Raw genomic sequence first — 21,059 nt, forward strand, 5'->3', positions numbered from 1 at the left:
TGCTTGTATTCTCATTAGGTGGCTCCAAGAACCAATCCTGGGACCTTCCGGAGTGGGAGACAGGTGATTATTCACTTGCACCACCTCTCCTCCCTTTTGTGCTACATCTCTTATTGTCTCTTCTCTGTGTCTCGTTGTGTCATTTTGCTGTGGCAGCTCTCCGTGTTGGCTGGCACTCCTGCGTGGGGCAACACTCCTGCATGGGGGGCATTCCCACGTGGGCGAGCACTCTGTGTAGGCCAGTTTGCTGCACGGGTCTTCACTAGGAGGCCCGGGGCATCAAACTCTGGACTTTCTATATGGTAAATGGGAGCCCAACTGCTTTAGCCACATCTGTTTTCCCTTCTATTTTTCAATAGTAGCCATTCTAGCAGATGCAAAATGGTATCTCTATGGTTGTGATTTGCATTTCCCTAATGGCTAATGATGTTAAGCATCTTCTCATGTGCTTGTTGTTCATTTGTCCATCTTCTTTGGAGAAATGTCTATTTAAGTCTTTGTACATTTTTAATTGGGTTGTCTTTTTGTTGTTGAGTTGTAGAATTTCTTAGTATATTCTGGATATTAAACTTTTGTTTGATATGTGACTTCCAAATATTTTATCCCATTCTGCTTTGCTTTCATGATGAAGTCCTTTGATGCACAAAAGTTTTAAAATTTTGTTACAGTCTTATTTATCGATTTTTTTTTCTTTGTTGCTTGTGCTTTTGGTGTAAAATCTAAGAAACCATTGCTTAACACAAGGTGCTTTCTAGGAGTTTTATAGTTTTGGTTTTTATATTTAGGTTTTTGATTCATTTTGAGTTCATTCTTGTGTATGGTATGAGCCAGGGGCTCACCTTCTTTCTTTTGTATATGGATATCCAGATTTCCTAGCACCATTTTCACTAAGACTATTATTTCCCCATTCAGTGGATTTGGAAGCCCCTTGGCAAAAATCACCTGGTTTAGTTTGCTCTTCTTCTTCTAGTCCCTTCAGTTGTGAGCTTAGGTCTCTAATTTAAGATCTTTCTTCTTGTTTAGTGTAAACATTTAACACTATTAATTTCCCTCTCAGAACTGCCTTTGATGCATCCCATAAGTTTTGATATATTATGGGTCTTTGTCATTTGCCTCAAGATATTTCCCAATTTCCCTTCTTTTCTGACCCATTGGTTGTTTAGGAGAATATTGTCTGATTTCCACATAATTGTGAATTTTCAGGTTCTCCCCCTTTATTGATTTCTAACTTCATTTCATTGTGGCCAAAGAAGGCCACAAAACTTGCCTTCGAAAACTAACATATGATCTATGCTGGAGAATACCCACATGCAATATAGAAGGATGCTTATTCTGCTGGTGCTGGGTAAGTGTTCTATAAAGGTCTAGTTGGTTTATAGTATCATTCAAGTCTCTATTTCTTTATTGATCTTCTGTCTAGATGTTTTATCCATTTTTGAAAATGGTATATTGAAGTTTCCTACTATTAATATAGAACTGTATATTTCTCCCTTCAAATTTGTCAGTATTTGCTTCATATATTTGGAGCTCTGCCACTAAATGGTGCATATATATTTATAATTGTTATGTCTTCTTGTTGAATTTGTCCCTTTACGAGTATATAGTGACCTTCCTTGTCCCTTTTAACAATTTTGCCTTACAGTCTATTTTTTTACAATATTAATATAGGTACCCCAGCTCTCTTTTGGTTACTATTTGCATGGTATATATTTTTTCCATCCTTTCACTTTCTACCTATTTGTGTCTTTGAATTTAATGTGCATCTCTTGTAAACTATATGTAGTTGGGTCATGCTTTTCTAGACTTTCTGCCAATCTCTGCCTTTTAACTAGACAGCTTAATCCACTTATATTTAAAGTGACTACTGATAATGCAGGGCTTTCTTCTGCCATTTTGTAATTTGCCTTTGTATGTCTAAAACTTTCCCCCCCTCGATTCTTCCATTAATGCCTACTTTTATATTTATTTGATATAGTGGACCATTTTGAGTCCCTTCTCATAACCTTCTGAATATATTTTTCAGATATTTTCTTAGTGGTTACCATGGTACTAAAATTTTACACCCTAAATCTGTAACAGTCATGTTTGGTTTGATATCCACTTAATTTCAATAGCATACACATACAATTTTCCTGTACCCCTCTGTACTCTCACTTTTTGTTGTATTTGTTATGAATTATATCTTTATGCATTGTATGTCTAAGACCATAGATTCATCATTACTTTTTATGCATTTGCATTTTGTAACTTGTAAGATGTAAAAAGTGGAGTTACATACCAAAAAATACAGTACAGTAGTACTGGCATTTAAAATTTCCCATATGGTTAATTTACTGTACCAGAGATCTTTATTTCTTTATGCTGCTTCAATCTACTGTCCACCATCTAGTGTCATTTCCTTTCAGTTTGAAGAGCTCTCTTTAACATTGCTTGTACAGCAGATCTAGTGGCAATGAACTCCGTCAACTTTTGTTTATTTGGGAATGTCCTAATTTCTTCCTCATTTTTGAAAGATAGTCTTGTTGGATATAAAATTTATGGTTGGCAATTGTATACTTTCAACACTAAATTCTTCTCACTGCCTTCTTGGCTCTGTGGTTTCTGCTAAGAAGTCAGCACTTAATTTTAATGGGGTTCTCTTGTATATAACACATTGCTTTTCTCTTACAGCTTTTAAAACTCCCTACTTGTCTTTGGCATTCAATAATGTGACTACTATGTGTCTGGGCATGATTCTCTTCTAGTTTGTTCTGTTTGGAGTTGCTTTTAGTTTTTGAGTGTGCATAGTCACATTTTTTGTTACATTTGGAAAGTTTCCTGTCATTATTTCTTTGAATATTCTTTTCTGACTCCCATATGTGTATATTGGTATGGTTGATGGTGTCCCACAAGTCTCTTAGCCAATGTTCACTTTTTTTCATTCTGCTCCTTAGCTGGAATCATTTCAATTATCTTATCTTCAAGGTCACTGATTCTTTCTTCTGCCAGCTCAAATATGCTGTTGAAACCCTCTATAGAATTTTTCATTTCATTTATTGTGGTCTTTGACTCAGTATTTCTGTTTGCTTCCTTTTTAAAATTTCTTTCTCTTTGTTGAGATTCTCAAATTATTTATTCATCATTTTCCTGATCTTCTTCAGTTCTTACTTGGTGTTTTCCTTTATCTTCTTGAGCATATTGAGGATCATCTTTTTTTTTTTTTAATATTTACTTATTTATTTATTTCTCTCCCCTTCTCCCCCCCTGCTCCAGTTGTCTGTTCTCTGTGTCTATTTGCTGCATGCTCTTCTTTGTCCACCTCTGTTGTTGTCAGCGGCACGGGAAGCTGTTTCTTTTTGTTGCATCATCTTGTTGTGTCAGTTCTCTGTGTGTGCAGTGGCATTCTCAGGCAGGCTGCACTTTCTTTTGTGCTGGGCGGCTCTCCTTACAAGGTGCACTCCTTGCATGTGGGGCTCCCCTGCGTGGGGACACCCCTGTGTGGCACGTCACTCCTTGCGCGCATCAGCACTGCACATGGCCCAGCTCCACATGGGTCAAGGAGGCCCAGGGTTTGAACCGCGGACCTCCCATGTGGTAGAGGGATGCTTCCCAAGGATCATCTTTTTTAATGCCTTTTTTTGATATGTTCAAAGTCTTGTCTTCTTTATTGATGGTTTCTGAATTATCTTTTTTCCTTTGAATAGTCATCATTTCCTATTTCTCTGTTGTCTTATAAGCTCATGGTTGCATACTGTACTTTTTTTTTAGGAGGTACCAGAGATTGACCCCAGGATCTTGCACATGGGAAGCAGGTGCTCAACCACTGAGCTACATCTTCTCCCCTACTATATATTTTAATATTTTAATGCGTTAACTCTGGGATTTAGTTACTGAGCTGTCTCTTCCTTAAGTTTATATCCATCTAGTGATATGGCAGAGATATCCTTGAGTGCCAGGAGCCAACAAAAACAAAAAAAGCCCACAAAAACTCCACTTTCAAGTCTTTGTAAATTGGATGTGCATTGGCTGGTACTCTTCTTTAGAGTTTAGCACTCCTGTCTAGAAGATCAGACTGAAGTGAAAGTGAAGTGCAGGGTCCTTTCCATCTTTTTGAGCCTGTCTTCTCCTGGGCTTATGGTTGCTTGTGGTTTTAGGAATTCCCCTGTTTACAGGAATAAGAATGTCCCTTCTATTCCCTATGAAATAGATTTTCCCTTCCTTCTGTGTGCTCTGTTGTATTTTTAAAGCCAGTAATCCTTTGTCCCAGGCCTCTTGGAGTTAATTGTTTCTTATGCTGCTTAGCTATTAGCATGCTGCTTCTGCTTGCAGGACCAGTTCCTGTATAAGTGTCTTTGTTCAGTTTTTCAAGCTGCTACCTGATAGATGGCAAGAACATGCAGGCAACCCAAAACGTGCATCCTCAGCAACAGGGGAAGGGATCCACAATGGGACCCCAGGACAGTTCCACATTGCATTGGGGAGGGGTGGAGGGAAGGGCTAGCAAGGATCCCAAGACCTTCTATCATCTTGAAAGCTGTGATTTCTTGATTTGGCACTCTCTGTTTTCCAGAATTTTGAGGAAGATGACTGCTTATTTTGTTGGCTGTTCAAAGATTCTGTGGGGGAATGGCCTCCTGAGGTGTCTTACACTGCAAGATGGCAATCTTGGTGGACTGGAAGTCCTGAATTTTTCCTTTTTATTAACTTCTTCCCATACATCCTAGTTTTGTCCTTTGGTGTTGGAAAGAATACCACTGCTACACTGCTTCTAACATTACTTCCTTCTAGGCTATTCTACTGTATTCAGGCTAAAATAAAAATTCTTGCTATTATATTGATTTTGGATTCCTCATAACACTGCTCACACTCCTTCAAACACATCCTTGCCTTTTAAAATCACTCTTGAGATTGTGATGTCTGGAATAAAACATAATAATTGCCAGCTGTAGCTTTACTAACTCTTATCTGTTTTACTATCTTTTATCTACTATTGCCTACTCAAGTTTTATCTGTAAAATGTGGGGTTTGACTTGTATAATTTTAAAGGTCCTTTCCAACTTTTATTGCCTGGGGTGTGTGTGTTTATATGTGTGTGTGCTTTACAGACATGCCTTTTTTATGGTTCATCCTGAACTTGAGGTTGGCAGTCCCAGATCATTTTTCACATGAATTGCTGGTAAGCTGCATATGAAGCAATTGTATGGCTTTACATTTACCCTTATTACACCCTCTCCTATTTGTTTCTTTGTTGCTGAAGCCTATGTGGATGCTTTTGAATGATTTCTGTATTTGTTAAATTATTTAGCCCACAGGATTTGTGTCATTTGTAAATTTTTTTAGCATATTCCCATGTATTCATTTAATGTTGATTAAATAAAAGTTCAGAATAAAAGGGCTCCTATAGTATTACCTCACTGTAATCCAAGACTATCCAAGAAGGACACATGTTTCATTTGACCTAATTTTTTGTAGTGAGCTCATATTGTCTTTTACATATCAGTGCTCTTTCCTTTCAAAAGCTCATAAACAATCTATTAAGTAATCTTCTTTGGAATTTTGCTGGGGAGGAATGTCAAATTTTTGAGCTTCTATTTTCTTGGAACCATCTTTCCTCTCTTTTTGGAAAGCAGAATATTTGCATGACTCTCATTCATGGGTGAAGCAGCTCAATCCTTTAACACTCTATTCTCATAAAGACTATAAACTAAATACACAGAAAGGTACATAGTTAATGGGAAAGGTGCTATTTTGGGGGTATTTGTCATTAGCAGTTTAGTTACCAAATGCTTCCTTTCTCCATGATTGCTTCATGCTTCTTAATAGATCATTAATAAATAGTATATAGATTAATTACTTAAAAATAGAGAATAACTCCATTAATAAATGAGCACTTAAGTATCCAATACAATGTATCTAAATGCTTAGTTTTTCTCTGCTCATCATGGCCCTAAATGTAAGTAGAGGGTCCCTCTACTTCCTTGCTTGCAGCTGAAAGTGGAGCTATTGTAGCTCCTTTGCTAACAAATGGCTTGGATTCTAAAAGTCAGGTCAAAATCCATTTGATCATCAGTTCAAGATGATCAAGGGGCTTGTAGAACAAGTTGCATTTCCATCAAACATGAATATATTATCAGTGCTTCATAGCTTAAGAAGCCATCGTCTTCTTACAGATGAACAGGTATCTTTCCTCAAAAGAAGCTTAGTTTCACTGCCACTGCTGGCTGCTCACTTTGAATTGTGCAAATTCTTATGGGCCATGGACCATCTATGACATCCAACAGGATCAGGCACATAGCTGACACTCCATAAACATCTAAAGGGCAGACAGTTGAACACAAAGTAAAGAGATGAACTTTCCTGCACTATTGATGTTTCTTCCAGGAATTTCTGCTACAACCAGGTAAAGCTTCTTTTCCTTTTGTGGTGTGCACTTATGTTCTCTCTCTTGTGCAGCCATTGCAGCCAGATGCTCTGGGGAAACACCAGGTGCCTTTTGGGATGATGCTTCTGCATTTTCCTCCTTAGGTTCAGGTCTTCAATGTTTTCTGGCCTAAGCCCTGGGCTAGACCCAGAGAAGAAGTCACTGTTTTTGGACTCCAAGATACCTGCAGTTTTTAAAGCCCCCTCACAATATCTCTGTCCATGCCTACCCAGAATTTACCTCATAGATGTGGCCAATGGCTGAACTTTTAGTTAGAGAGAAAATTAAGCTATTTTACTAATTGTTAGTTGTAAAGTCTAGTTTGAGAAATAAGCCTTGAAACTGAAAGTTCCAAGATGCCTAGATTTTGGCTAAAATTTCTAACCAAAGAGCAAATTCATATTAGAAATGTCTGACTATTAGGAAGTGAGAGGAAGTTGGAGATGAAATGGCATTTACCCATTTTAGATACTACTGAAGACATCTCTTCCAAGAAGAGCAACCTTCATTCAAGAAGAGTAATAAAACTAGTAGAAGGACAAGGTAAACACATCTCAAAAAGGAACTATTTGGATAATAGAAGTGGGATGGAGTTAGGCCAATATGAGGGTGGGGACAGGAACTTACATTTATGATGTGGCCATTATTTTTCAGGCACTGTGGAAATGCTTTATATTACCTCATTTAATCTCACAAGAGTCTGATGAAGTAGATATTTTTGCTGCATTTTATGATAAAGATCTGAAGTTCAGAATGTTTAAATAACTTTACTGATCTTAGATTTTAAGTAACAAAGAATATAGGTTCATCCAACTTCAGAGTACATGGTTTTCTCATCCATATTTTACGCTTGGTAAAGAAACTTATTTTCTGAAAATAAATCATCTTAAATACCACAAAATTAAAGTTTAGCATGTTTTGAGGCCATTTCTCTACTGTGAAATATCATGCATATTTTTGAAGTAGCTAGAAAACACATTGGAGAAAGATCTCCCCCCCACCCCCAATTATACCAAACAAATGATCGTACAATTACATAAGAAGTCAACCATTTCAGTCTAGCCAGTGGCTTGGCTTCTTGTCCAAACCTCACAGTGAAATATGCAGACTTTCTGGAACCACATATTATAACCTCTGCAGTTGAATCAGCCCTTCTTTTTGAGTAACCTAAACTCAGTACCATTCAGCATATCAGAGAACACCAGGGATGGGATCTTTAAAATCCAGTGTCAAAAGGTGATATCTGATAATCATTGCCTTAGTTTCACACTCATGAAAACTGGCTTGTCCTAATTTATTCCCAGGCATATGAGTCTGTCCTGGAATGAGGTGCCCTGTTTTTAGGGCCTTTTAAGAAGAGATCAAAACAAAGTTTAGTATAAATATAAAGTAATGGAATTATATTTTTGAGTAATCTGACTCTGAAGACAATTTCTAAACAGAAGTGCCAAAAATGTTGAGTGACCCCAATATCTCTGAATTAAGTGTATAGTTGCCAAGGTGACTGTTTTGAATGACAATACTCATTTTGGGCATTAAATTTAGTCCATTTGCTGTGGTTGCTGAAAAGTGTTATGAGCATTGAATGTAGAGTCAGGAAACATCCATTTGTATCCTAGCATTGCACAACCTGACTACCTAGAGGCGCTATTTGCATTCCGGCGCTACTTGAGACTTAGCAGGTAAGTTACCTAACCTGTCTGGGCTCCTTCCTTCATTTGGTACACTGAATGAATAACACCTCTTGAAACTGTTATGATAATGAAATGACTCTGAGTAGTGAAAGCACTCAAAACAGGAAAGCCCTAGAATGTGATAACTCACTTATAGTTAACCTCTAAGTTCATATCTCAGTTTAAAACCAAGCCCTCAAATCCTGAAACATCAGTGATGTTAATAATTAGCCTGGTCAGAAATTCCAGAATCACCTGTGTGTGTATGCATGTGAGGTCCAGTTATTTTTGTGCTCAGTTTGATATGTAAAGCTACGGTAGAATGCATTTGTTCAAATTTATGAGCCCCAGAAGACTGATTGATACTGCTTGCTTTGAATACTGGAAACTAGACCTCAGCACTTTCCATGGGCTCACTTTATCCTTGTCTAGAGGTAATGAGATTAGAATAAAACTGTGTGAACATATTTAGAACCTGGTGCTTTGAAAATCATAATGGTATTTTAGAAAGCCAGAAATGAAAATAAGTGTGTGTATAGGACTGAGATGCGAAAAGAGTAGGGCAAGAGCATGTTAATTATATTCATGGGCTCAAATGTATCCTTGGAGTTTCCTAATTGTGGCAGGCAGAGGGAAGAAATGAGGGCTAAAGGCTCAACTTGTTCCTAATCCCGGTTCATTCACAGATGCTACTTGAGTTTCTGGTTGCCAGTATTGTAGAGTTGGTGACGTGGTACTTTAGAATACCATCTCTGTCGCTAGCAGAGATGATGAATAGTGGGTCATCTTGTTCAAGCTACTTAACTTATCTTTGCCTTGGGTGCCTCATCTGAACCTATCTTGCCATACATGTAATGCATTTATAGAGATGAGCTGCTGTAAAATATGGGTGTTTAAAAGCACAGATTTTAAACCTAAATGGCCTAAGTTCAAATCACAGCTCCACCACTTATTAGCTGAGTGATCCTGGGAAAATCAGATAACCTCTCTGGGCCTTAGTTTCTCACCTAAAATTGGGGCTAATGATAGTACCAATCTCACAGGGTTATTGTGAAGATTGAATTAGTTAATACAAGTATAGCTGTATAAACAGGGTTAGCTCCTGTTAAAAATGCGTGCTATTATATTATTTATTGTTTCCTGGAAACACTTCAAATACTGCTTATAAGGATATGAAAATAGAAATTACAAAAATTTCAACATTAATTTAACTTTTATTCCATTTTTGGTTCTATTAAGTGTAAAAATCATACAATACTTATGTTGGGGTTTTCTTTATTTTGTAGATCTAATATTTTGGCAATGTTCATCATATAGCATACTTTTTTTAAGATTAGATATCGACATATCTTTTACCAAACCTTTATTAGGATCACTTTACCTCCTGATTTACTTAAACTTCATTTTTATTTAATTCCTCCATAGCCAATTCTGTTCTCTTTCTGAAATCAAAATTTTATTTGAAGACGATTTTTAAAGCCTGCATAAAGAAATGATTCACAAATATTGGGAGGATGATAAATGCACTAAACATTTTTTTCACGAAATTTCTGATAGATATTATCTCTTCCCTCCTTTCTTCACAGCATTCATTTAATGTTTTTGTCATTCATTTATTCATTCGGTATTCAATCAGCAGACATGTCAGGTGCCATGCTGGGAGGAGAAAACAATGATTCTGACACTTGAGTGGTATTTTACAGCTTACAAATCATTTTCACGTATATTTAACTCATTTGCTCCTCAGAGGTGCTTACTTCACTTCATCCTAGTTCTGCCTCCCTTTTTAACCTTGTATTTCTCTGAATGTTCCTCATTCCTTTCCTCAAATCTTTAGGGGGCAGAATATTTTCTAAGTGCTGGGGTAGAGGGGAATAGAGGAAAGATGGTTGGAAGAGAAGATAGACATGGAGGAGAAAGATAAAACATGAGAATTTAATTCCTGAGATGTTTCCAATATGCTACACTTTAGAATAAAAGGACAAAGCATTTCCAAGACCACACCACCTTCTATTTAGAAAGGTACAAAGGACAGTTCCTGGACATTGTATGTCCTCCCATGGACCACTGGGTGGACTGGGGGAGAGTATAAACTATAATGTGGACCATTGACCATGTGGTGCAGCAGTGCTCTGAGATGTATTCACCAAGTGCAATGAATGTCCCATGATGACAGAGGAGGTTGTTGTTATGGGAGGAGTGGGGTGAGGGGGGTGGGGGGTTTATGGGGACCTCATATTTTTTGAATGTAACATTAAAAAAAATAAAGACAAAAAAAAAAAGGAAAGGTACAAAGAGCCACTCGGAAAAGCACAATGGCCTTTCGTGCATTCAACACTGGAAACTGAATGGAGACTAGACCTAAGGCCCGTGGTTTCTCAAATCCTTCCCACCTCCTTCTAATTAAACATATTGGTCATACTGGAGATGCTAAAGAATTAGGATCACCCTCTCCCCTCATGCCCTCAAGGCCCAGCATCAAAGTGCCCTATTACATTTCCTCTTAAATTCTGTGATACCAACCAATAGAGAAGAAATAGTACACAGAAAATTACCAGAAACAATTCCTTCAGTCTCACATCATCTGTTTCATTCATCATTATGTCTCTCAGGCACAACCTAGGGCCCTTATAAGGAAGAACCAATAGGCTTTCCTGCAGAAGACTAGCTCCTGGTGGATGAATGTGCTGACTTAACAGGTAGAGGACGACAATAGTATGCTGCTTGTAGATAGGCTCACCGTATTGCTAACTTTTGAGCTTGTAATAAACTCTTTTACGAGTGCTTTGGAGAGTCACAGGACGCAAGCATATGTATACACTAAAGTTCTACTGTGAACCACTGCCTGGAAAATGTTCTCTCTACAGACCTTCCCATGGCTATCTCTTTCTTATCATTCAGTTCAAATGTTACTTTCATGGAGAGATCTTCTCTAGCATCCTCACTCTTGGTCCCTCTATCCTATGTCACGCCTTTATTTATTTATTTATTTTTGTGGCATTTATCATCATCTAAAATTGACTTACTTGTCTGTATATTTATTATCTGCCTCCCTCACAAGACTGAAAGCTCCAAGAGGGCAGAGATTTTATTTTTTTAAAAAAACACTGCCTGGAATTTAATAGCAGGGTCTTATTAAATATTGGGGGAACAACAGATATTTATTGAATGCTTGTTACAGATCCACTCTGTTTCAGGAACTGGGGATTCAAAAGGGAATTAAACAGACAAAAATCTGAACTTTCGGGTTTTGCATTTTAATGCAGGAAATGAACACATAAGTAAAATCCTTAATGTTGAGGCAGAGTGGGGAAAGCTGCCAGGGTGACACTGTGCTATATTAAATAGAAGGATCAAAGGATCAGGCCTAAAGAGGCCTGAAGAAGGTGAGAAGTGAGGTGCTTGAACAAAGTGAGGAAAATATGGGGATGGTGTGGGGACTGAGGGGCTTAGTGATTTAGGCAAGAGGGAAAGTGAGTTCAAAGGCCCTGAGGACAGGAAGGGGCGAATGCCTGAAACCACATAGTTCCTGGGGCAGTGGCCGGAGATGAGTCAGAGGTGGTAGTGGGGTGGCATTGGCTACAATCATGTAGAGTCCTGTTGGCCCCTGAGAGGACTTTAGTTTTCAATTTTGTGTGAGATAGGAAGCTACTGGGGAGCTCTGCATGGAGTGACATGATCTAAGTTATAACAGGGCCCCTGGTTTTGTTCTGATGAGAACACTTTAGGTACAACAGTGGACAGGAGACAGGCAGGAGACAATGAAATGATTCAAGCAAGAAATGACAGTGGTTTGGTTCAGGATGGTGGCAGGGAGATGGTGAGGCACGTTAAGAGTGTGGAAGTATTTCAAAGGTAGAGCTGACAGGATTTGCTTATAGAATGAAGAAAGTAATGATGCAAAAATATATGTAAAATTGATACAAGGAAGGATTTTCTTGGATTTAAAGAAAAGAGACTGGTTTTGTCAGGTCTGTGACACTGATATAAAAAATAGTAGCACAGCCACCTAGAAATTCAGCATTGGCACTTGGAACTTTTGTGTCATCTATTATTTATGGCAGAGAACCAGACAAAAAGGAGAGGTGAAATATATTCTGCATCAAAAACTGCACTTGCAATTAAGTGAGCTGGTTTGGGCCTTGATCTTATTTCAGCAAACTGCCATAAGTAAAATAATTGTTCAGCAGCAGACAGAGCATTTCAAAGTAAAAATGACACACCCCTGAGGAGATTGTAAAGCTCACTGGGTAGTTACAGAAAAGGGTAAACATTATTATCAAGAACAAAGATCTCCCCTGATTTATCCAGATTGACGGTTTGCTTCAAACTGATCTGATAACTGCTTACATCTGAGTCTGCCTACTGGGTTACACTGAATAAGCTTGGAGCTTATTCAACCTTCAATATCTGGTGCAGGGCCTGGCAAATAGTAGGTGCACCAGAGATATTGACTTTTCATGACTCTCTCCTATTCTCTCTTTAGCTCTCAGGAGCACTCTTGTAATTTTTTTTTTTTTTCCAAACCAGTGACCCAAGTTCCCCATAACAATGAAATTTCAGAATGTAACGGGCGCCAGGCAAGGGCATGTGTAGAGAGCAATCCAGAGGTCCAATGGGAGTGGGTAGCTAGGAAAGGCTTCCACGCGTAGGAGTCCTGTGTCCTGCGACCTGAAGCGAATGTGGAACGAGGAGGATTTAGAGGAGGAAACCAGATTTAGGTATATGTGCAAAGGCCCTGAGACTGGAGCGAACCTGGAACCCGCGGATCGAATGACGCAGGCATGCGGGAGGACCAGGTGCCTGGACCTTTTGAGAGAATAAACGCGTTAAGGCCATCCAGGGGCTAAACAGTGTTTTTCTAAGTTGCTTTAGATCTGCAAACCCTCCGAGTTTTACAGAGAGATACACCCACGGCCGAAAGGTACACGAAAGGTTCCAATCGGGCCCCTATACCCATTCCCTTCAGAAGGGCTTCTAAAGCGCTCAGTAGGTGAGACGCGGCAGCGCTCAGGGAAACGCTCCCCAATGTCACTCGCCAAAGTTCCGGTTATTGCTATTTCTGCTCATTTTCTCTTATTTTGGGATCTCCCAACCAATGAATTTCTCTCCTCATCCACAAAATCGGGAGCGTTTTCTGTTAGCGAGATGAGGGCCGACTACACTCGTGGCACAGCTCCCGGGTTTAAAGAGGCCAGAGCGGAGGCTTCCGGGCCGGAGGCGTCCACGCCCTTCCACTCCCCCGGGCGAGGCCAAAAAGTTTACGTCCTCCTTCCAGAGTCAACAGGGGCGGGGTGGAGTGTCAGGGGGAGCAGTGAGTGCCGCACCAGGACCAAAGGTCCGTCTTCCAAAGTGGCCTGTCTCACGCTTTGTCTACTTCGGATGGGAGAGAAAGTTGGGAGGGAGCGGGAAAAGGCGGGAGCGCGGAGCAGGGCGGCGAGGGTGGGCCGAGTCGTCGTCCACGCTGCGCGGAAACCCGGGTGGAGCCGGCAGCGGGGCGCGGCGTCAGCGTTTAAGATGCAAATCGATTCCCGGCTCCCTCCCTCCGCCTCCCCCACCCCTGCTAGGGGAGCGAGGATACGCCGCTCCGCAGCCGCCCACGCCTCCTGCGCGCCCCGGCGCCCGAGCGGGCGGCTCTACTTAAGCGGCGCGCCGGCCGCGACCCGACACTCGCCTGGAGCGCGCGGGCGAGGCGGGCGAGGCGGGCTCTACTCAGGTGGGGGCACCGGAGCGCACAGCCGCGGGCTCCCGGCACCGCGCGGCTCTCGGCGGCTGCGGCCTGAGCCCAGGGCTCAGTGAACGCCCGGGCGCCGAGACTCTGGGAAAAGCGGCTGCGGCGGCTCCTGTGCGCGGCCCCGCTCCTTTCCACTGCCTCAGCCCTCTTTGCCATGGCTCTGGCGGACAGCACACGTGGGTTACCCAATGGGGGCGGCGGCGGGGGCGGCAGCGGCTCCTCGTCCTCGTCGGCAGAGCCGCCGCTGTTCCCCGACATCGTGGAGCTGAACGTGGGGGGGCAGGTGTATGTGACTCGGCGCTGCACAGTGGTGTCGGTTCCCGACTCGCTGCTCTGGCGCATGTTCACGCAGCAGCAGCCGCAGGAGCTGGCCCGGGACAGCAAAGGCCGCTTCTTTCTGGATCGGGACGGCTTCCTCTTCCGCTACATCCTGGATTACCTGCGGGACTTGCAGCTCGTACTGCCCGACTACTTCCCCGAGCGCAGCCGGCTCCAGCGCGAGGCCGAGTACTTCGAGCTGCCGGAGCTCGTGCGCCGCCTCGGGGCGCCCCAGCAGCCCGGCCCGGGGCCGCCGCTGCTGCACTCGCGGAGCGGGGTACACAAGGAAGGCTCGCTGGGTGACGAGCTACTGCCGCTCGGCTACGGGGAGCCCGAGCAGCAAGAGGGCGCCTCGGCTGGGGCGCCGTCGCCCACGCTGGAGCTGGCTAGCCGAAGCCCGTCAGGGGGCGCGGCGGGCCCGCTGCTCACTCCGTCCCAGTCGCTGGACGGCAGCCGGCGCTCGGGCTACATCACCGTCGGCTACCGCGGTTCCTACACCATCGGGCGCGACGCGCAGGCGGACGCCAAGTTCCGGCGGGTGGCGCGCATCACCGTGTGCGGCAAGACGTCGTTGGCCAAAGAAGTGTTCGGGGACACCCTGAACGAGAGCCGGGACCCCGACCGGCCCCCGGAGCGCTACACCTCGCGCTATTACCTCAAGTTCAACTTCCTGGAGCAGGCCTTCGACAAGCTGTCCGAGTCGGGCTTCCACATGGTGGCGTGCAGCTCCACTGGCACCTGCGCCTTCGCCAGCAGCACCGACCAGAGCGAGGACAAGATCTGGACCAGCTACACCGAGTACGTCTTCTGCAGGGAGTGAGCTCCCCAGACCCCTTCGCGACTCCGGCACCCTCTCCCCCTTCTTCCCTGCGCGGGAGAGGATCCTGGCTCCCGTCCTTCCTGCTCCTCTACCCCTCCCCACCCCCCTCTTTCCGCGCCCGTAGCTAGGGCCCGACCCTTCCATTTCAAGTTCCAGTACTTGGAGCTGCAAAGTCTCTCGGCCTCTTCGTTTTCTTCAGGCCCCGCTAACCGAGAGAGCCCAGTCGTACCCCTATCCCAGACTTCCTCCATCCCTTGCCTCAAAGCACCCCTCCCCCAGATTGACTTTCAGTCTGGATGGAGTGGGGTAGTGTTGCCACGAACTCACTGAATTGTTCAGAACTTGGTTGGACTGTGTCTAGTGTGTAGAAGATTCCTTGAAACCTTCTCGACTCTTTTGGGATTTAAGAGATCAAAATTGGTGACCCTGGAAATATAGTGTTTTCAAAGATCATTACAGTCTTTTGACCCTCTTTAAAGGTGGACTTTTAGGTTGAAGGAAAGACTCTGGTCCTAGAATAAGGACACTATGGAGGCAATTCAGTGACTGTAAATGAATAAAGTTTTGAAACGTTACAGGTAGAAGTAGAATCTAGTGCTGGCACAGTGAAGCATCGTATCTTTTTCAAACAGTATAAAAGGTCTTCGCCTGTGGCTTACACACTGGCAGAATGTGACCCTCCTGCCTGCCTGACGCCTTCTCCTTGGCTCATTGCCGGAAGCCTCTTGGTTTGACTTTAGGTGACATGGCAGCCATTATTGACAAGAGGGAGAGAAAGCACCACCGCTGAAGAGGGCAAATGTGCCCAGGTCACCAAGCGCTGCAGGAAGTTCACCGGCAGTGACTTGAAAACAGAGCTGGGTAGTCATGCACGCCGTGGGTATTAGGAAAGCCCTTATTCTTGGGTGAATGGCAATAGGACCTTCTTTAGCTGGTTAGACTTGGTGGGGGGAGGGGAGTTGGGAGGGAGGAAGAATAGCAAGGGTGGGAAGGGAGGAGCAGACATACTCATTTATTATTTGACATTTGGAAGTTTGTGCCGTCCTTTTGGGTGCATGCATCTTTTCTTTTAAATATCAAATAGTACACGAATACATGCAAAGCATTTTATAAAATTAATGACAGTTATTGAATTGTTTTGAGTCCTACTAGAAATTGACCATACTTATATAACCTAACCAAAGAGTTACCCTGTAAGGTTTTAGTTTTTGAACTTTATCTTCTTTTTGAATATAAATCCTGATTTTAAAAATCTATTTACTTGAGCAAAATATGTTTCATTTTGGTTACTTAGATTTAAGATCTTGAAAAATCCTTTTTTCCCTAAGCCCAGTACATGTGTTACAGCCGAGCCATCCTGAAAATATCACTTTGCATTCTTCTTTCATGGAATTTGTTAAAAGGTAAGGTGTAATCTTTTCGAGGGACAGAGCTGCAGAAAAATGGAAGCCCCAAGGGCTGCCCATGTGTAGATAGCTGTAAAATGGAATATTTTTAAATGATGGCAGATAACTACTTAAAAGTAAACTGAGCAATAAAATGGTGTTTAGGTAAATGCAGCAGAAACAGAAGGAGACCTGGTTGCCTTATGCCTTTACTCTAACATGGAATAAATTCCCACTGCATATCCTGTCTACACCATTAGTGAAGGGAAACAAATCCTTATCTTTCATGCTGTGAGGTGTCCTTTGAATATTCTGTGATAATGGACAAGCCTTTCTCCTTTATTTTGTTTATTTTAGCATCATTCTCTGAAGTATGTTTTTAAAGATTTTGTAAGATGTTTTCAGTGTCTAAATTAGTGCTATGTTTTCCTTTTTAAAAATGAATCTTTGTACTGTATCTTACTATGTCCATAACAAATGTTAAGAATCAGACAATTTTATTCTTAGACTCATGTGATCAATCTGTATATATCATATATAAACATTTTACACGAATCATTTAGTTTTTTAATTCATTTACTAATGCTATAAAATTTCCTGTCTTTACCCCAGTAACTTGCATCAGATGGTGTATATACTAAAGCAACATGTTTTTTATCTTGTCTATGGGGAAAATGGGTTAGGGAAAAAATACGTAATTGTAAAACAGTTCACACCATACTTTTTTGCTTGTTTATTAGTTGTATATAAATAATGTGTTGATTAACCGTCTACTTAAAAATCAAGGTCCTGGTATTTTTAATCTCAATTTTTTTTTGATTTGGGAAAGAAAGATTTGAGGTCTTTTACTGGGGTGACATTTTTAGAAAATAAAATTAGCTTAATATACAAAGACTATAAGAGCAAGGGAAGTGGAAGTAGAAATCCAGGAAGTTGTGTTTGCTTATGTAATTCATCAGAACTTATACTTATTTCAAGTCTGAAATAAATGATCTAAGAATGTTCCTCAGTAGCCAAAAGTAAGTGTCACAGAGATTTCTCCACCCTGTATAGTGTTCTGTTAGATTGCATATAATTAAGAACATGTTAGGACAGATCTGAACCACTGACAGATGGCAAGACATGGCAATTCTGTCTCTGCCACTCAAGTCTCATAAATTTTATCTTGTAAAACTAAGTTGAATTAGTCCACTGTCTTGTGCAGACATTTTCATCCCCTGCTCCCTCACTGCCTAGCAGTACTCCCCACCTCCACGTCATTATTGGAAAGACTGGGTCTTTAATGATTAGAGGGAGTAAACCCACGTTTTTTTTCTGGGGAGACTGCCCCCTTTAAAGTTGGAAATCGATATAAGAAAACTTTATACTTTTTGCCCAGAGTTAAAGCTGGGTAGGGAACTCATTTAACACTGGATAAATGGCATAACTGAAGTAAGATGACTTGGCACGAGCATTCTTTGATCCCTTCCTCTCCGTTGGGCTTTGTGGTCCACAAAGTGGGCAGGCTTGTTGGTCATCGCCCGTGAGTGGGGTAGTGAAGGTACATTTGAATAAGTCCTTCAAGAACAGCACTCAGCCAGGTAATTATGACTACATTAACCTGTCTCAGAGTAGTGTGCATTTCTATAGGTTGCTCTAATTACCAGTTGATGTTCATAAACATAACTGAATGCTGTTAGACATTTACGAGTTACTAAAAAATTGTTGACAGTGCTGGCCAGGAGTGGTTAAAAAAATAGGTATCATGTGTATACTTATGCACCTGTGTTGTCTTTATTAGTACTTGTAGACTACGAACTATAATCATTCTTATTTTCAAAGTGTATGTTTTGTAGAACATTCCTTGAAGTTGTGAGACACTAAAATTTTTCAACTTTAAATTCCGTTTTTTTCCTTGTATTTCATATTTTGTTGTTTTTGATCCATAGTGAAGTAATAATTATAATACTAGTGAAAATGGTCTTCTCTTTCAAAATATATGGGACCTGTTGCTTTTCTGAGATGACACATAATCTGTGGAAAACTCAGACAAAATGGGCAACTGACAAAGCTCATAACATGTTCCAATTTTCATTGGAATTTTCCATAGAATGCTAGTATTACATTAAAACCATGTAGGTTGAAGGCTTCTTAATTTTTCTCAAATTATGGTAAATCCCAAACTAATAAACTAATATTCAAATCATTTTAGTACGTCCACTTAAAAAATGCTAAATTATAAATGCAAACATTTAGAAAAGTTTTGACTGGAGGGGTTAAATTCCCTAAGAATTTCCTTTATAGTCTAAATCAGGTACTTTTCTCAATTGACTAGTTACTTTAGTAAACTAGTTTGTTTTGAATTTTTAAAGATTAGTTATTGAGATTTTAAGTTTCCTATTTTTTCCTTTCTATAAATCACTTAAAATTTATTTAGTTTTCCCAGATGATCTAAGTCTGTCTCTAAAGAAATATTTCCAGTGGTTACAGTATCTGAGCCAGTTTCCTGTAGCCAGGAACATACTATGTTGAAGTTAACTTTTCTTTGTCACAGTTCAGACAATAAAATATCTACAAGTATTAGCATTTGAGGATTTAGATTCTCTCTTGGGCCCTTGAGATTTAGATAGAAGAAATTTACATTCATAAATAATCTTGTGTAGTAGAAAGATGGACTAGTTGGCCAAGAATTGTCATTTTATACATTTCGTCATTTTTTTTTCTAAGCCAAGTTTTTTTTATTTTCATTGAGTTTTGAGGTATGTGGACATTTATTGTAAACTATTATACAACTGTGTCTCTGTGACTTTATAGACAAGTAAATTTTGCTATTACTATTGAATATATAAGATGGCAATTCATTTATGACTACTCAAACATCATCAGAGACCATTTAATGACAGTTAAAATGTGCATTGTGAGTGTTGATTTTAAATTATATATTACCTAAATTTTTCTGGGCATTGGAAAAACTTATCTGTTGAACAGTGTAAATCCCCATAGAGCCATCTTGGATTCTAAAATTCTTGAAAGCATTATATGCTAAGTGATACATATCATTGAGCCATTTTCTCAAAGTATAGGGAGAGAGGAAGAAAATCATAAATAAGTTTTAAGTGAAACATAAAGCCAAGAAAACAAAAGTTCGATATTTTTAAAAAGTCATTGAAGTCTTTTCAGATATGCCCAAAATTAAAGTGAGAATTCTTTCAACCGTATAAATGCTCTGGAGATTTCTCTTCTCCCTATGCACAACCAGTTGTATAACAGGAATACTCGATACTGTTTTCCTCCGTGTGTGAAGTAATTAATCATTGATTATGTGACTTGTTATCTATTCTATTAAACACTAAAGAATAAAACTTCACTCCTTTAATTATTCCTCTTGGCTCCTGGATATGTATTGATTGGCTAGAAACCTGGACTAATTTCATTTAAGAGATTCTCCAAATTCTGGGAACATTTCCCAAATTGTTGTGGGACTGATGATGTGAATTATCCCATCAGAAGATCTCCTTACACTGTAACTGAACAGGCTCTTCCCCAGAGATGACTGTTAATGTGAAGGTGGGTGAAATTGGTTTGGTATTCAGTGCATGGAAAAAGTTCTTCATGAAGATTTTATTTCACCACAGTTCTTTGTAGCATTTGGGTGTTGTTTTAAATTGGGTCTGTAGGTAGAGAAGACCTCTTAAAGAATGTAGGAAAAAGGTATGCCTTAATTAACAGTGCAATTCATGAAGATAAGGGTCTAAAGAGGGTTGGAAAGGGTATATGCGTTTTTTATGTAGGGGCACTTTATGGGATCTCCTCCAGTCACTGATGTCCCTTCTCTTTAAATAAAGCCAGAGAGCTACTCAGGTTTTGGAAACTGTGGAAACTACACCCAGGTAACACCAGTCCTGTCTGCTGGGCTATGGCACAGGAAGACATGAGGATGTGTTTCCTGTTGATAGCTTTTGTTTTAAAATTGCAGTGTGTGTGTGCACGTAACACATATACAATTTATTTTTTGCAAAGGGAATATAGATGGTAAAAAAAAATTAAGCAATATAAGAATGAATATAAGTAAATTTACCTCCTCTGGTAATCCCTCGTTTTATTCTGCAGAGACAACCTTTGGTATATGTTTTAGTTTGCAAAAGCTGCGGGGAGAAATATACCAGAAGTTGGTTGGCTTTTAAAATGGGGATTTATTAGGTTAAAAGCTTACAATTTTGGGGCCGTGAAAATGTCCAAATCAAGGCATCATCAGAGATGCTTTCTCACCGAGCTGCAGCTGTGGGCAATTAGGCTCACGGCAGGGTGCACTGTTGGTCCGCTGGTCCCTCCTCTCCACTCCAGGCCTGGCTGCCTTCGACTTTGGGCTGCTCCCTCTGAGGCTTTTCTCTCACCTGGGTTTGTCAACTTCTGGAGGCTTCTCTCTGTCTCTGTGGCCTTTTTTCTGTGTCTGAGGCTTTTTATTCCTCTGTTTATACAGGACTTGTGGGGACCCAGGACCCGCGCTCCCTCTAGGCCCTCAGCATGTACCTTCCTGCGTGATCTAGACATCAGTTAAAGGTTAACAGTCCTCCCCGGAGGGGAAAGGAGGTATAGACGGTACTGTAAACCATAGTGTCCTCAGCCGTGAAATTTCAGTCCTGAGAGAGCATCACCAGACTCCATACCAGAGCCTCAAGGGAGCCTAGCAGGAGCTCTATTCTCATGCCCTCTGGGCTGTCTTTGTTCTGATACCCCTTTGTCACCCTCA

The 21,059-nt window shown here is 41.0% G+C and overlaps 1 protein-coding gene across 1 annotated transcript; it reads left to right on the forward strand.

The window, feature by feature from the left end:
- Positions 1-9,340: 9,340 nt before the first annotated feature.
- On the forward strand, positions 9,341-19,690 carry KCTD12 (potassium channel tetramerization domain containing 12). The gene has a single exon (XM_004481972.4). The coding sequence runs from the start codon at positions 13,962-13,964 to the stop codon at positions 14,943-14,945; it is 984 nt and encodes a 327-aa protein (XP_004482029.2). The 5' UTR covers positions 9,341-13,961; the 3' UTR covers positions 14,946-19,690.
- Positions 19,691-21,059: the final 1,369 nt, after the last annotated feature.

Source organism: Dasypus novemcinctus, chromosome 15, assembly GCF_030445035.2.
Source record: "Dasypus novemcinctus isolate mDasNov1 chromosome 15, mDasNov1.1.hap2, whole genome shotgun sequence".
Taxonomy (NCBI): Eukaryota; Metazoa; Chordata; class Mammalia; order Cingulata; family Dasypodidae; genus Dasypus; species Dasypus novemcinctus.

What these genes read in the sequence shown, in the direction of transcription:
- KCTD12 (XM_004481972.4), top strand. Translation starts at nt 13,962, where the DNA reads ATGGCTCTGGCGGACAGCACACGTGGGTTACCCAATGGGGGCGGCGGC.